The sequence below is a fragment of the Myotis myotis genome, unplaced genomic scaffold, assembly GCF_014108235.1.
Source record: "Myotis myotis isolate mMyoMyo1 unplaced genomic scaffold, mMyoMyo1.p scaffold_m19_p_4, whole genome shotgun sequence".
NCBI classification, from domain to species: Eukaryota; Metazoa; Chordata; class Mammalia; order Chiroptera; family Vespertilionidae; genus Myotis; species Myotis myotis.
Window position 1 is genome coordinate 5,961,548 of NW_023416346.1, and position 16,420 is coordinate 5,977,967.

Below are 16,420 nucleotides of genomic sequence, written 5' to 3' on the forward strand. Positions count from 1 at the left end.
TCATAAGCCTTAGACACACAGCCTCTCATGGCCTGTCTCAGCCATTTACACCATCATTTTCATCAGTCAGCTCATCATATACATTCACATATAATTATAGCTTTGCTGGTTTCTTTTTTAAAATCTTTGTTTTAAATCCTCACCTGAAGATATTTTTCCCCCATTGATTTTCTAGAGAGTGGAAGAGGGGAAGAAGCAGGGAGAGAAACATTGATGTGAGAGGTGCATTGATTGGTGCCTCCTGCACACACACAAGCCAGGGCGGGGGAACTTTGCAACTGAGGTGTGTGCCCTTGACTGTGAATGAACCCATGACCCTTTGGTCTGTGGGCCAACATTCTAACCACTGAGAAAACTGGCCAGGGCTTTTGCTGGTTTCTTGTACATACCAATCACATGGTCTCTCAGTGTCCCATATTCTCAGTTTTTCACAAAAATATAGCCTGTGACTTACACTCTTCTATGAAATGTGTTTCACAGACCCACATACTCTCACATGACTGCTCACTCAATTTTCTTTCTGACTTGTTACTTATCATCTCTTACAGTTATGTGGCTTCTTATACCATTTCAGACACACTTAGTCTCATCATTTTCTCTCAGTCCCTGAACCTGTGGGCTAGACTGGAGTAGTTAACTGTCAATTAATTTTCAACGAGTTTTACGTTCATGTGCATACACACATGCACACACACGCGCACGCACACACACACACATGATCACAGCCTCTCATACTCTCCCAGTCACAGATTTTCTTCCAGTTCTTCAGTCTTTGCTAGTCTCACATGAACAGGATTCTCGTATTCACGCATTCTCGTATTTTGTCTCAGACATACACTTAGGCTCCCAGCCATTTTCTCATACAATCAACTTCTCACACATACGCTCCCATGATTTTAGGTGATATGACAGCCTTGCATGAACAGCTTCACACACAATCCATCTTCTGACACTGAGCCACCTGCTGACATACAATGAAAGTTTTTCACCTGCACACAGTCCCTGGCAAGCTCTACCACACTTTTATACCCACAGGCTCTCACACTTTGTTTTTTTAATTTTGTATATATTTTTATTAATTTCAGAGAGTAAGGGAGAGGAAGAGAAAGAGAGAATCATCAAGGATGAGAATCATTGATCAGCTGCTTCCTGCACGCCCCCTACTGGGGATCAAGCCTGCAACCGGGCATGTGCTCTTGACCGGAATCAAACCTGGGACCCTTCAGTCTGCAGGCTGACGCTTTATCCACTGAGCCAAACCAGCTAGGGCACTCACACCTTGTTTTGATCACTCAATCTGTCTTGCTCATCATCGTCTTGTCATACAGTGACTGGTCTGGTCTGCAGTCCCCACTACCTTCTCATAAACATTACTTCACACACACCACCAGTGTCTTATACAGTACCTTAATCACTCACTCATTTTTATGGTGACTTCCTGACACAAAGACACAATTCTCATACAGACACAATGTCAAGTTTGTGGTTATAACTTCCAGTCTCTCTCACACACATATACAATCGCAGCTTTCTAGTTTTTGTTTTTGTTTTTTTCACACCTGGTTACCGATCTGCAGTCTCTACTACTGTTTCTGACACACAGTATCATACTTTCTCTCTCACAATCAATCTCACACCATCACTGCCTTTTATACATATAATGCTTGTCACACTCAGTCCCCAGAGGGAAAAAAAGCAAGCAGCCTCCAGCATCACCTTTAAAAATATATATTTACAGGAACAATTCCCCATTCTCTGGTACTCTTAGAAAAAAAAGCCATTTGGGGGGAAGTAAAACAAACAGTGGAGACAGGCGTAGCACCGTCCCCCAAATCACCACCCCCCAGGGCCCCAGGCCTGGGCTGGGCCGGTGCTGACAGGCGGTGAGCGCAGGAGTCCTCTGAACCCACCCTCTCCAGCCTGGAATTCAGACAGGACAGGCTTTATGCCCTCCTATTCCTCCCTCCCAACTCCAGGGACACTTAAAGGGTCCTTTGTACCCGCCCGCAGGAAATTGGGGGGCTGGGAGGGAGGGAGCTGAAAATACACATGTGGTATCAAAAATAAACACTTGGGGGCGGCAGGAAGATTCCCCCCCAAAATCCCTTCCTTCCCACCCACCCCATCTCAGATATAGGAAGAGATGCCTCCTCTCCCCGTCTAAAAGCCCAGTTTAAAAATAGATTATACTATCAAAATGGCAGAGGGTGGGAGACAGGAAGACCTGGAGTACTGGCTGGAGGGGTCCCCCAGACGGGGACCACTCCCACAAAAAAACCCTCCATTGGGAGGTAAGAGGCAGGACCCCAGGAATTTGGCAGACACAGGAATGGCTTCTCAGGGACAGAAGAAAAGGGGCATTTGCCCCCAGCCAAAAAGGTGGCCGACAAAGGACAGGCTGTCTGAGAAAAAGGCTGGGGGTGGGGATCCCTCTCCCAAGGGTGTGAGTCTGACTTGGTCAAGACTCCCAAACCATTTAATGGCACAAATTCTTCCTGGACCCTTGGGGATAGCTAGAAATAAGAAACCGCAATAAGCTAGCTCTTCTACCCACACCCCAAAATGGAGACAGGGCTCCCTCAGCTTCCCAAGGGCAGGCTGAGAAATAAATAAAGAAAGGTCCTTCTCAAGCCAGACCCTGATTGTCTCATCTTGGGAGAAAATGTGGAGCTGGGGGAGATGTCCTCACCACTCCCCCCCAAAAAAGTTGGGCCAGGCTCCTCCCAGTGGCCTTCAAAAAATAAATAAATAAACCGCCCCCCCGACCACTGCGGTAGGAGACGTGTAAGGGCGGCCACTGGGGGACTGACCAAGAAGAGAGAAACTATGTTTTCTGTGGAAGAATCATTGAGACATCCTTCTTCCTAAAAATCCCCACCCCACCCTGACCTCAGCACAAGTCTGTCAGCTGAGCTATGTTTCTCCTTGAGACGGCTGGCTGGAGAGAAGTTCAGGGCATAAGTCACCCCAGTAAGGGGTGGTGGCGGTGGTGGCGGTGGTAGTCATGGCTTCTGGGGCCCTGGGGAGAGCACCACGGGGGTTGAGAGGCCATCCACGCTGATGGAGGGGATGTGCACCTGGGCGCTGCCACTGGATGGAAACTGGGAACAGAAATAGGGAGAGGTCATGGGTGGGGGCCGTGCTAGGTTCTCTCACCCACTCTGAGATGGAGGGAGGAGCCTACCTGGAAGGAGAGCTTGGCCGGGCTACGGGGTACAATGGGACTCAGGGTGCTCCAGAAGTGAATGCTGGGGGGCAGCGAGCTGGGCGTCAGCAGCACCGGGGTCTGTGGGGAAGGGGTGGTTGGAGCTCAAGTGAGCAGAGAGGGCAAGTGGGACAACGGAAGTAACTTGGTTCCAGTCCCACCAGAAATCCTATTCAGACTTCCGAGATCACGCACGGAAAGTGCACAGGCCTAGACCATAACTACTAAGGCCATGCCTGTGACATCTCTTCAACTTTACATGGACGACCCTTTCAAACCTCACAAGTCATCATCCCAATAGCTCAGGTTCAACCTCCAATTCCTCTGTCCCACTCTTATACCTCACAGGAAGCCCGCTAAGCAAATCCCAGACCAAAAAGCCCCACTCAGGTTCCTCATGCCTCTTAGAAACGGTTGCTACCCAAGGCCTCGGTCCTTTGATCCGCCCACAAAACTCCCCACACTTGCCCTTCATTCTGACCAAGATCCCTCAGCCTTGGAGTCTCACTCTTGCCCTTCTTTAATCAAGCCCTGTCCCTGCAACCAGTTGCCCTCGAAGGCTGCACCCTCCCAGCTCACTCCAATAGATAACCCCGAGGGCCCTTGGGGTCTACTGCCTCTCCACCAATCCCATCGGTCCCGGGAGCCAGCCCCTGCCCCTCCGCAGGCATTAACCAATGTGTGTGTCCCCGGAGCCAGACCCACCCCTGCGCAGGCACTCACCAATGTGTGCGTAGGCAGCAGGGATGGCGTCAGCGCTGGCCCGGGTGCCTGCAGACCCGAGCCAGTGGCCGATCCTGGAGTCCGTTCGGGCCCTGGCCCACCTAGCAGGCTAGGGCTGAGTGGGAGCTCCAGGTCCCGGGGCTTGCGGCCCTTCTGAGGCTGGGCGCTCTCCGTGCAGGAAGCTGTGGACGCCCCGATGCCGCCTACCGGCCCTGCAGTCTCCATAACAACCGCAGGATGCCGGGCAGATGCGCCCTCTGCAGGAGGGACTTCCCGCCCGGCCCTCGGGGCTTCCGGTGCATACCCCGCCGCCTCCCCACTGGCTGCGGTGTGGGGCTCTTCCTCCGGCTCTTCCACTTTCACTTCTGGGGGCTGTGGCCGACCCAAGCAGGGCTCCACATTCGCTTCTTCTGATTTAAGGTTCAGGGCCTCAGGCGGGGTCAGAATGACCTGGGAGAGGTGGGAGCATGTATGGATTGCTGGGGTAGCGAAGCAATGACTCCCCTTCGAGAGTGGGACTTGGTACTGGGGGCATAACTGAACAAGGGACAGTTCCTCCAACAGGGCTAGACTTCTCCAAGGAAGCAGGGCTTCTGGGGCAGCTTCTCCTATCTGGGGACAGGGCTGGACTCCCAGGGATACTGCCCTAAGTCATGAAAACAGTAGTTCTCAAAAATTTTTCTTTAGCCCTAACCGGTTTGGCTCAGTGGATAGAGCATCCGCCTGCGGACTGAAGGGTCCCAGGTTCGATTCTGGCCAAGGGCATGTACCTTGGTTGCGGGCACATTCCCAGTAGAGGGTGCGCAGGAGGCAGCTGATCGATGTTTCTCTCTCATGGATGTCTCTAACTTTCTATCCCTCTCTCTTCCTCTTTGTAAAAAAAATCAATAAAATATATTAAACAATTTTTTTTCTTTAAGGACCAGCGGTGTCTGGAAGCTAGTTAAAAATGCAAATTCTAGCCCAGCCAGCATGGCTCAGTGGTTGAGCCTCGACCTAAGAACCACCTAAGAACCAGAATGTTATGGTTCGATTCCTAGTCAAGGGCACATGCTGACTTGCAGCGATCCCCAGTGGGGGTCGTGCAGGAGGCAGCCAATCAATGATTCTCTCTCATCATTGTCATTTCTATTTCTTCCTTCCTCTCTGAAATCAATAAAAGTAAATAAAAATGCAAAATCTTGGGCCCATCCCCAGACCCACATAATCAGAAACACTGGGGGTGCACCCCAGCAACCTGTGGGTTAAAAAGCCCTTCAGTTGATTGTGGGAGTGCTGAAGTGAAAGAACCAGTGCATTAAGCAAATATGAAAGTTCTGCACACCTAATACAAGTTGGTGTACTACTAACTCTAGCACACTTAATCTCCTTCAGTACTAGCTTAGCGCACCTCCCCTTTCTCCAAGGGGACTTCTGCGTCCCTCCTCCAACCACAGCTCCTTTTATAGAACGTTTATGTCCCTTCTCTTACCCCTCCTCATCAGGAAATTGCACATCCCTCCTACTGAATTTCCATACTCCAGCCCTTACCTGCAGAGGTAGGCCAGCTTCCTCAGCCTCTAGGCAGGCCTCCAATGGGCTTGGACTGGTGCTCCTGCTCCCCGAGGGGGGCGCTGCGGCTCCTGCTGGGGCGGTGTTGGAAAGCACTGAGATGGACCTCGGATGCAGGGGCAGCGGTAGCTGTGGCTGCAGGGACTGGATGGTGAAGGTGGAATAGAGGCCTGAGCGCATGTACTCATTCCGGCTGCTTCGAGCCAAGGCACCTGGGCCTGCCATTCCTGCACCCTTGGGTGTGCCTGGCTTCCCAGAGGCAGTGTCCCCGGGGACAGCATGTGCAGCAGCGGGGGCCACATTTGCCACAGTGGAGGTGACAGACACCTCAGGCTGGGGCGAACAGTCCTCAGTGGAGCACCCTGCGACCTCGGGATAGGACACAAACTTGTAGACGAACTTCTGGCCACTCACTTTGCGGATGATGTTCTGGGAAGGGAGGAGACAGGATAGGGGGCCTTAGAAGGGCGGGCCAGGGGTGGAAGGAGAGTGTGGATTGGGGTGGGTGGGTGAAGGGGGTGTGTTTCCTAGTGCCTTTTCCCCGCTGTCCGTCTCCTGTCTTTTTACATATACACCATGCCGCCTCCGTGTCTGTCTCTCCATATGGTCCCCCTCCCAGCCTATTTCACATCTCATCCCCCCTCAATTTGGGGGCTCTTCCCTTCTCCTCCAGTTTCTTCCCCTCCTTCTTCTCCATCCCAATTCCCCTTTCTGTACTTCCCCCCGTTTCTCTCCCTTCTCTATTCTCCCCTCCACAATTCTTCCTTTAGTCTACTGCCCTTCTCCCGTTTCCCTGTCTCCTCTCTGTATCTCCCCGTTCCAACCCCCTCCAAGTCTCCTCTGTCACTCTTCATCTCCATCAGTCTGATTCCCCTACCCGCGTCTCAGACACCCCCTCACACCTAGTGGCTCCTTTCCATGATGGGCCCACATAGGGGAGCAGGTGCAGAAGCAGACTTTCCTCCTGGCTCTAGGAACCAGGGGTATCTTGGGTTAACAGGGTCACACCTTGGGGGTGGCTGCCAGGACACAGTTTTGGCGTCTAGCTAATGCAGTAAGACAGGAAAATGAAGTAACTGATATAAATGTTGGAAGAGACTACACTAATGTAGAAGAATGTGGTGATGAATTACTAATATAGAGGATTATTTAAAGCTATTGACACAGAAGTGGAACAGGACAAGATCAGTAGGGAAGACAGGGTGAGGAGCCACATTCTTAGTACTTTTGTGGAGGTTTAAGCTAAGGCAATTCGAAAATGAAGTAACTGATAGCAACTAGATAAGAACAGTAAAATGTTGACATAAATTTGGGGAGAATGTCAAGGCTGGCTTAGGTGGGTCCCAGAGCATGTTTGGGATATTTCAGGACAGATCTAGAGGATCTCAGAGCACAGTGAGGTGGCCTCATTATTCATATTGTTTTGGAGGTTTGAGCTGAAGAAATAAAATATGAAAATGGAATAAATGATGAACTGTATGAGGCATAGGTCCAGGGCTGCTCTGGGGGATAAGAGACACGGTGGCACTGCAGTACCCTGGGGACATCTTAATGCTGGTCAGGGTGGCTTTGTGTTTCTCATTAATATTGTTTTAGAAGTTTCAGGTAAAGAAAGAAAATTAAATAACCGGTATAAATATTGGGGGAAAGGGCAAATCCAGTGCTGGTGTGAGAGGATGAGGAAAATTTTGCTACAGGAATAAGATGATAAAATAAAATAAGTTATACAGACACCTGGGTAGACCAGTGTTGCTCTGAAAACACAAGAGGATGGGGTGTGGGGCTGGCATTATATATGTTGTTTGGGAGGTTTTAGCTAAAGGAATAACAGAAGAAAAGGAGATAATTGATGAAAATGTTAAGGGTCTCAGAGGATGAGATGGGGAAAGCTTAGTATGATACTGTCATGGAGGTTTTGATTCTAGGAAGAATAATCTTCTGCAATTCTTATTCTGGAACAACAGCAGGTTATGAAATAACTGGAGGAATCTAGGACTTGTTCAGGGGTTCCAAAGCACAGGAGAAAAAGTTATTAATACTATTTGCAAAAGTTCTGCTATAGGAATAAGGTAAGAAAATGAAACGTTATGTGGGGTGTAGTGGGACAGCATTACTTTGAAAGTTTTAGCCAAGGCAATAAGACAAGAAAATAACTGAGATAAAATGTTTGGGGGAGCCCCCAACATTGGTCTGAGAGTACCAGAGGATAAGGTAAGAAATGATAAAGTTTAATGTTGGTTTCAAGTTATAGCTATAGCAGTTAAGAAAATGAAATCACTGATATAAATATGGCGGTTCCCTGCCCTAACCTGTGCGGCCTTACCTTATCATAGTAGTACCGCAAAGCCCGGCTGAGCTTGTCATAATTCATGTTGGTCTTGTTCTTGCGCAGTCCCCACAGCCGGGCCACCTCCTCAGCATCCACCAGCTTGAACTCACCGCCATCCCGTGAGGTCCAGGAGATAATGTGGCCGTTGCCTTGTTCTCTCAACAGCTGCAGCAGAAACTGCCACAGCGTCACAGAGGGGTCCATCACGGGGGGAGTGCTCACGCCATCCCAGGGGTACCTGGAGGGCAGACGGTTCAGAGCTGAGAGGCTGTGGACACAGGGCGGGGCAGAGATCAGCAGGAGGAGGATTCTTTTCTTGCAATCTTGCTTCCACCTCTGTCCCCAAAGCCCACCATCAATCCCTAAATACCCTCAAACTCAATTCTAAGCTCTCAGCCAGGCTTTGGATGACCCCTGTAATGGGATGAGACTTTGGGAGGCACTAGGAGGGCATGAATGAATTTTGCATGTGGGATAAATGTGAATCTTTGGGGGCCAGAGCGCAGGCTGTGGTAGAGAGAGTAATGCCCCCTCACCCCAAAGATGTCCATACCCTAAACTCTGGAGCTTGTAAGTATATTATATTACATGTCAACAGGAATTTTGCAGATGAATTTAAGGTCACAGACTTTAAAATGGGGAGATTATTCTGGATTATTTGGGCAAGCTCAATCTAATCACATGAAAGCTTTCTTTTTAAAAAATATATTTTATTGATTTTTTACTGAGAGGAAGGGAGAGGGATAGAGAGTTAGAAACATTGATGAGAGAGAAACATCGATCAGCTGCCTCCTGCACACTCCCTACCAGGAGGGGGATGTGCCCGCAACCAAGGTACATGCCCTTGACCAGAATCGAACCTGGGACCCTTGAGTCCGCAGGCTGATGCTCTATCCACTGAGCCAAACCGGTTAGGGCTCACATGAACTCTTAATAAAAGTAGAAGCAGGAGAAAGGCAGCTCAGAGAGAGACAATGACAGAAGAGGCAGGAGTGATTCAAAGCATGAGAGGACTCAACCTGCCACTGCTAGTTGAAGATGGAATGTGGTGGCCTCTTAAAAGCTGGGAATGGCCCTTGGCTGACAGCCAGTGAGGAAACAGGGACCTCAATCCTACTACCTCAGGGAACTGAATTCTGCCAACAACCTGAGCGAGCAGGAAACGCACCCTCCCCTGGAGCCTCCAGAAAGGAATGCAGCGCTGCTGACACCTGGCTTTCATCTGGTGAGACCTGTGCTGGGCTTCTGATTGACAGAACTGTGATATATTAAATTTGTGTTGTTTTAAGCAGCTAAATTTATTTGTTACAGCAGGAAATACAAAGCTAGTCTAACATTCCTAGCCTGGACATTTTCATTTGCATTTTCTACCACATCAAACATCAAAGTTTTCCAGGAGGTTCCTTCTGCCAGCTCCTCTCAAAGGCTGTTCACTCCATGTGGGGCTCCATTCCTCTGCCTAGAAGTCTTCCTCATCGTTCAAGTCCTGGCACCAGGGGCCTTGCCTTTATGAAGCCTTTCTGGAACCGAATGCCTGCTTTCCTCTGTCCCTCTACCCACACTCCTCAGACCTGCTACTGTCCCTGTATGTTCTCCTTCGTGGTAACAGTTACACTACCATTTATTGAGTGCTTAATACATGCCAGGCACTGTTCCAATCAGGCAACATGGCTTATTGGACAATCACCCAGGCTCTACAACCAGGCTGCCAGGGCTGGAATCCTGCCTGCTTCTGCAATTTGTTAGCAGTGCGATCCCTGGGCATGTTCTTTAACTCTGTGCCTCACTTTCCCCACCTGCAAAATAGGGATAATAATAATACCACCTAGTTCACAGGGTTATTTACAGAATAAATATAATATGCCAGGCATATGATAAGCTCTAAACGAATATTCATTTCTAATTTGTCCATAATCTATTATTCGCTATTCCAAAAAGCTCTAAGAACAGAAGGCTTCTTTTGTAACCATTTTGGCAGCAAAACCTGATCTGACACAAAACAAGGCCCTTTGCGGTGTTTATTGATCCCTACTTAGTGTGACTGTTCGTACGTTTTGCTGCAGAAATCTGAATGCGGCTGATTACCGAGCTCACTAAGGATGTTATGTAACATCTTGGATGTGCACCTTGTCACCCTTTTCAAATCTGAAACATTCGCAATTCTGAAAACATCTGGCCCCAAGGGTTTCAGATAAGGGCACAGAGACCTGTACTGTTATTTTTCTAAGGACTGACTCATTTCTCCCTCGTCACAACTCTGGGATGTAGGTACTCTGATGATTGCTAATTTATAGAGCAGGAAGCCGAGGCACAAAATGTCTAAATGACTTCTACAGGCCACACAGCTCTAGGTGGCAGAGCCAGGATTTGGATCCAGGCAGTCAGGTTCTAGTGGTCTAAGCTCTCAAACCAATAGGCTAAATCGCCCTTCACACTGACTGCTCCTTTGGTGTGTCCTGCAGAGAACAGGACCGTCCCTGTATCCCCATAACTGCTCTCTTTGCTGAGCATGAATTGGAAATAAACATGAGCTTCCCATTCCTTACACAGTGAGCTTTCGTCAATCAACTGTTCACTGGCTGGGATTGTTGGGTTAAGAATAAGACCTTCCAAATCAGGTGTCAAAGAACCTCCCTCTATAATTTATAGCTTAATTCTTTAAATCTGTATAATTAAATATACAGTATGATCCTCTTTTTTATTTTTATTGATTTCAGAGAGGAAAAGGAGAAGGACAGAAACATCAATGATGAGAGGGAATCATTGATTGGCTGCCTCCTGCACACCCCCTACAGGGGATTGAGCCTGAAACCAGGGCATGTGCCCCTGACTGGGAATCAAACCTGGGACCCTTCAGTCTGCAGGTCGATGCTCTAGCCACTGAGCCAAACCGGCCAGGGCTGATCCTCTTTTTAAAAACTGTTTTTATTGATTTTTTTTAAGGGAGAGGGATAGAGAGATAGAAACATTTATGAAAGAGAAACATCAATCAGCTGCCTCCTGCACTCCCCCTACTGGGCATCAGGCCTGCAACCTGGGCATGTGCCCTCACCGGAAAATGATCTTGGTTCACTCACTGGTCGATGCTTAACCACTGAGCAACACCAGCAGGGCGAGTATGATCCTCTTATGTCTGAGCTGTTTCAAAGTTCATTCAGCAGACACAATTTTAGGCAATTATACAAGCCACAACGCCATGGAGTGTCCAGAGTAGAGAGTCCTGGCATCGGAGCTCTCACTGAGTTTATTCGAAGGCCTGCTTGCTTCAGAGGCACTAAGAGTTCAGTGTGACTCCTGGTGACAAAGACAGGCAATTTTAGCAGTTTCTCTTTCAGGGGCAACAGAACCTACCAATGTAGGTGCAATCTGACAGTTAGCTTCAAGCCTCAATAGCACACAGGGTTTTATATTTTGTTTATTATTACATTTCCCACTTGACCCCTAATAAGAGCTCCAGTAACCTGTCTTCTTCGAATGTGTTTACCTTTCTCCATCTCATTTATTCAGCAATCATTTATTGAGTGCCTACTGTGGGCCAGGGGTGCTAGTGAAAGTGACATTTCCGTGGGGGAAGGCAGACAAGAAACAAGATAAACAAGTAAAGAATGTCAGATGATGATAGAGCCACGGGGAAAAAATGAAACAGGGAAGGAGTTCTTTATTAAAGGCTAGTCAGGGAAAGGTCATCACTGAGGAGGTGACATTTGAGCAAAGACCTAAAAGAGGTCAAGGAGTCAGGTCTGATGACCTGGGAAGCAGTTTCGTAGGCAGAGGAAACAGCCTGAGGCTGGAGGAAGCGAAGAGTCTGGCATGGCTGGACAGGAGGGCGTTAGGGGCCAATAGGAGATGAGAACCGAGGGGCAACAGGGGCCAGACTGAGGGAGCCTTTCTCCGGCCTGTAAGGACTTTGACACTGTGTGAGACAAGAGTCACGAGAGGGCTGTGACATGGATGTTGTTAATAGGATCACTCTGGCTGTTGTGAGAACTGACTAATGGCTGAAGAGACTACTGCAATAGTCTAAGTGAGAGATGGTGGTGGCAGCAGTGGGATTTGCTGACATGCAAGATAGCGATGAGATGGGAACCAAGGATGATTCTAAGTTTGTGGCCTGATCACCTGGAAGGATAGGCAGCGAGAACAGCATGTACAAAAGCTCTGAGGTGGGCACACGCTTGGCATACTACATCAAGGACACCCCCTGTGAGTTCACCCAGTTCCCATTTCTGAGGATATTTACGTACCTTTCTCCCTGCCCTACGATGAACCCTTTATCACACAATCATGAAGTTCCATTATCTTCCAGGCAGAATTAATTCTTCCTCTTGTGATCCAATGCACTGAATAACCTGTCTGTCCTTGTAAAGCTGTTCTTCTCTCTGGGTCTTCAGCCTCATACTCCTCGGCCCTGCTCTAGCTGTGTGACTTTGAGTAAGTTACTCAACCTCTCTGAGTCTGTTTCTGAATCTGTAAAATGGGGATATTTCATTCTCAGAGTACATTATCCTCAAAATACACCTACTCTCAAAGGCGTTTGTGAGGATTAAAGGTCAATATATGTAAAGGACTTAGAAAAGTATCTCTGGCACATAGGAGACACTCAAGAGGTGTTAGCTATTTGCTAGTCTGTCATCCTCCCTCCCCAAACCCCTCCACCCCAACCTTATGTATCACTGTGACCTATTTACCACCTGGCTCCCCTTATATCTCAGATCTCGCCTCCAATCCCTCTCTCCACTCTGCTCCAGCTACACTGGCCTCCTCTGTGTGCCTTGAACATGCCAGGCGCAATCCCAGCTCAGGGCCTTTGCATCAGCTGTCCCTTCTGTCCAGTGTACTCTTCCACTAGACATATGGCTCCCTCCCTCTCTGACCTCCTTCAGGCCTTAATTCAAGAGCCACCTTCTAAATGAGGCCTGCCCTATGCCTAAGATTTTAACCACCCTACTACTCTATTCCTACCTTCCCTACTTCATTTTTCTTCCTTAGCACTTGTCTAAAATACTATCTTTTACTTGTTTTATTTATATAGTCTGTCTCCTCCACTTTTAACAAACGTATGTTCCACAAGAGCAGGAATTTCTGCCTATTTTTTCCCTCCCACATCTCCAGCACCTAGAAGAGTGCCTGGTACTTACTAGGTGCTCAGTAAAGTGTTTGATGAATGAACAGTCCCATCTAACTAGTCTCTTAACTAGCTCTCAAATGCCCTCTTCATTCCCATCTGCTCCCCACCCTGACTTGTCTGAAGTTATATTTTTCCCATTCATTCGTGCAATAAATTTGTATTAAGCACCTGCTATATATATACTAGGGATATTTTTTAGGTGCTGGAGACCCAGCAGGACTAAGCAGACAAAAACTGTAAGCCTTCATGGGACTTCTAAAGGGGAGAGACAACACAATAAACTGGTCAACTATACAGTGTGAGCCACAGTAATAAAGGGCAAAGGAAGAAATAAAGCAGAGAGGGGGCCTCAGCCCTGCTAGGTGTGTAGGTTGAGATGGTCAGGGATGAGGTGACATTTGAACAGAGTCCCAAAAGGAACCATGACCAGGGGACAAAGTGTTCTGGGCAGGAAAAATGGCCAATGTAAAGGCCCTGAGGCTGGACCACTGTGAGTTTGAGGACAAGTGAAGAGGTCAGTGTGGCTGGAATAGAATTGGGAGTGTAGGAGGTAAGGCCAGAGAAGTTACTTGCGTGTATGTATGTGTATGTATATATATGTATATATATATATGGTTTGTTTGCTTTTTTGAGAGAGAGGAAAGGAGAGGGAGAGAGAGGCAGAAACATCAATGATGAGAATCATTGATTGGTTGCCTACTATAGGACCCCCACTGGGGTTCGAGCCCACAACCCGGACATGTGCCCATAATTGAAAGGAACCCGGAACCCTTCAGTCTGCAGGCTGACGCTCTATCCACCGAGCCAAACCAGCTAGGGCTATATGCTTCATTATTAACTCACAGGTATTCTTTACTTACACTGGGGGGGATTCTAGTTCTGACTCCCTCCCCCATTTTACAAACGAGGAAACAGGTGCAGAGAGACAATAGTTAAATTACTTAGGTCACACAGCTTCTGGGATTGGGGATGGAAGGATGCTGAGATAAGTTAGGCAATGGAGCCTTCCTGGTGTGGCTCATTGGTTGAATAGGGACCTATGAACCAGGAGGTCATGGTTCAATTCCCGGTCAGGGCACATGCCTGGATTGTGGGCTCAATCCCCAGTGTGGAGTGTGCAGGAGGCAGTTGATCAATTATTCTCTTTCATGATTGATATTTCTATTTCTCTCTCCCTCTCCCTTCCTCTCTGAAATCAATAAAAAATAATTTGGTTTTTAAGGAGTGGGGCCTCACATGGGATGGGATGAGCAGAAAGAGGAGCCTCAAAAATTATCCTGTGTCCCAAGGGGCACCCTAACTTGGTGCTTATTGGGTCACCTTTGAGTAACCTCCCCTTGCCAAAGTTTCCTCAGCACCTACCTAGCAGGGTTATGGTGAGGATTAAATGAGCTCATTAAGATAAAACACTTTGCCTCGTACTCATAAATGTTAGTAGGTGCTCAGTGTTAGCTGCTGTTAGCAGTATCGCTACTATATTCATTTACTGTGAGGAAGAACATCTTAATGGTTAACACTGTGCATGAGGGGGGGTGTTCTCGAGTAAAAAAGACTTGGGTTCAACAAGCAGATAAGCTGATCCACTATTAAGAAGGAGGGAGGGGTTCACGGACGGCCACGACTGATGCACCACACGGAAAGGCGAGAGAAAATAAAAGCGCACAGGCTGACCCTCCTGCAGGAGGGATTGCAAAGCATTGGGCTGTGACTGCAAGCACATGGATAGCCGGAAGGCTCATGAACAGATCCACTGCAAAGGTGGGGTGGTGGCGGTGTAAAGGCTTATCTTATTTACTGGGCAAGGGGTGTAGAAAAACAGAACCACAGCTGCACAATAGTGGGGGGGGGGAGTCATCTCACAGGGATTGATTAAAAGGAGAGGGACAAGGCCATGGACTGGGCTGCTGATTACGGGGAGATATGAAGCACTAAACTGACCCATTGTTAACAGGAAGGGAGAAGCCCAAGGACCCAAGGAGTGTCAGTCTACATTAGAGGGAGGAGAGGGGAATAGGCTGATAAGTAGGGAGCTGTGAATACAAGCATTTAGACTGATCCACTGGAAAATGGTGTGTGCGCACGTGTGTGACAGAGCCATGGGACAGATGTACTGGGGGACTGGAGGAGGCAGGAATACAAATTCACAGACTAATTTAATGTTAAAGAGGAGTGGAGGGGGTACAACGCCACGGATTGATTCACTACAGGGAACCGGAGGGATGGAGCAAACAGGGTCACAGACGGGGCCCCTGAAAGTTGAGGAAAGGAGAAATCCACTCAGAAGGACCGACTGTCCCAGTTGGACAATGCCAAAGACTGGTCCCCTATGAGTGTGGATGGGGGGTGGGGGTGGGCGCAAGACCATGGACGAATCCACTGGAAAGTGAGGTGGGGAGAATGTAAGCACGCAGACCGATCCACTACTAAACAGGAAGAGGGGGTAGGCCACGGTCAGCTACATTACAAGGGGCGAAAGAAGGGGGCAATGCCACAGGCAGGTCCACCAGCCGTGGTGGTGGCGGTGGGGAGTCAACACCAGCAGGCCACCGGCCAAGCCACATCCCTCGCGCGGGGGCGGGAAGGAGACGTGCGGTCACGGACCTAGCCCTCCACCCTCCAGGCCCCGGCTCACCTGTGCGGAGGGCAGCGGCGGTGTTGGCAGCTCCGGGGGGCGGGGGCTCCATGCGCGGCCCCACCGCCCCCCAGGCCCGGGTTACGAGGCGGCGGTGACGGCGGTGACAGCGGCGGCGGTGGCGGCGGCGGCGGCGGCGGCAGTGGCTGTGGTGGTGGTGGCAGCGGCGCCAACGGCAACACCTAGAGGCCGCCCCTGCGCTTCCCTACCGCTCACGTGGGCCTGTGGAGGCGGAGCCAAGCGTTTCGCGGCTCGCTGATTGGCCACGCGCCATAATTGACCGCAGCGTCCAGGGTCGGGGAGGCGGGCTCTGCTCCACAGGGCGATGACGTGATTGGCCCAAGGGGAACTGATGGAACGCAGATGGCGGGGTTCAAGGGGGCGTGCTCAGCCCCCTTGGCGCTACACGTTGATTGGCTCAAGAAAGACTGATCAGTGGGTAACTGACAAGGCTCTGGGGGCGCCTGCCTCGCACAGATTGGCCCAAACGGGGTTGATGGAAGACTTCTGAGGATTGGGGTGCGTGGGCTCTGCTTGCTGCTGATTGGAGGATGAGGGGCTCCTAGACAGCTGCCAAAACACGACAGGGCGGTGCTGCCCTCCTTGCCGCTCAGCGGAAGCAGGACTTATATGGAAGTGGGCGTAGCAGCCGGCAGTAAAGGGGTCGGGCCAGAGCTCTGCCTAGGCGGGCAGGGTAACTCTATAGTGATTGGCTACAAAAGACAAATTTAGACCGAAGCAGAGGCAGAAGGGCAGGACAGCTGCCAGACAAGTGAAGGAGCAGAGTGGTGGAAACTAAATGCCGAGGAGGGCAGGGTCGAGCTGCAGCCAGAGTTATAAAGGGGTTGAACT

General features: G+C 49.5%; 1 protein-coding gene across 7 annotated transcripts; it reads right to left on the reverse strand.

Annotated features, from left to right (window-relative positions):
• Positions 1-1,712: 1,712 nt before the first annotated feature.
• ELK1 (ETS transcription factor ELK1) lies at positions 1,713-15,783 on the reverse strand. Of its 7 annotated transcripts, XM_036304803.1 has the most exons (8): positions 15,569-15,783; positions 12,053-12,275; positions 10,861-11,102; positions 7,803-8,046; positions 5,459-5,908; positions 3,929-4,378; positions 3,185-3,286; positions 1,713-3,101 (listed from the first exon to the last, which is right to left on the reverse strand). In XM_036304803.1, exons 4-8 carry the CDS (start codon positions 8,010-8,012, stop codon positions 3,003-3,005), a joined length of 1,311 nt encoding a protein of 436 aa, XP_036160696.1. In that variant the 5' UTR covers positions 8,013-8,046; positions 10,861-11,102; positions 12,053-12,275; positions 15,569-15,783; the 3' UTR covers positions 1,713-3,002. The 7 variants fall into 7 exon arrangements, with proteins under 7 accessions (XP_036160696.1, XP_036160698.1, XP_036160695.1 ...); XM_036304805.1 differs by lacking the exon at positions 12,053-12,275; XM_036304802.1 differs by lacking the exon at positions 10,861-11,102.
• Positions 15,784-16,420: the final 637 nt, after the last annotated feature.

Coding starts and splice junctions, on each gene's coding strand:
- ELK1 (XM_036304800.1), bottom strand. CDS start 8,012: ATGGACCCCTCTGTGACGCTGTGGCAGTTTCTGCTGCAGCTGTTGAGA. Junction 4,379..5,458: donor AAGCTGGCCTACCTCTGCAG/GTAAGGGCTGGA, acceptor CACCTCTCCCAG/GTCATTCTGACCCCGCCTGA. Junction 3,287..3,928: donor TGCTGCCTACGCACACATTG/GTGAGTGCCTGC, acceptor CCTTCCCCACAG/ACCCCGGTGCTGCTGACGCC.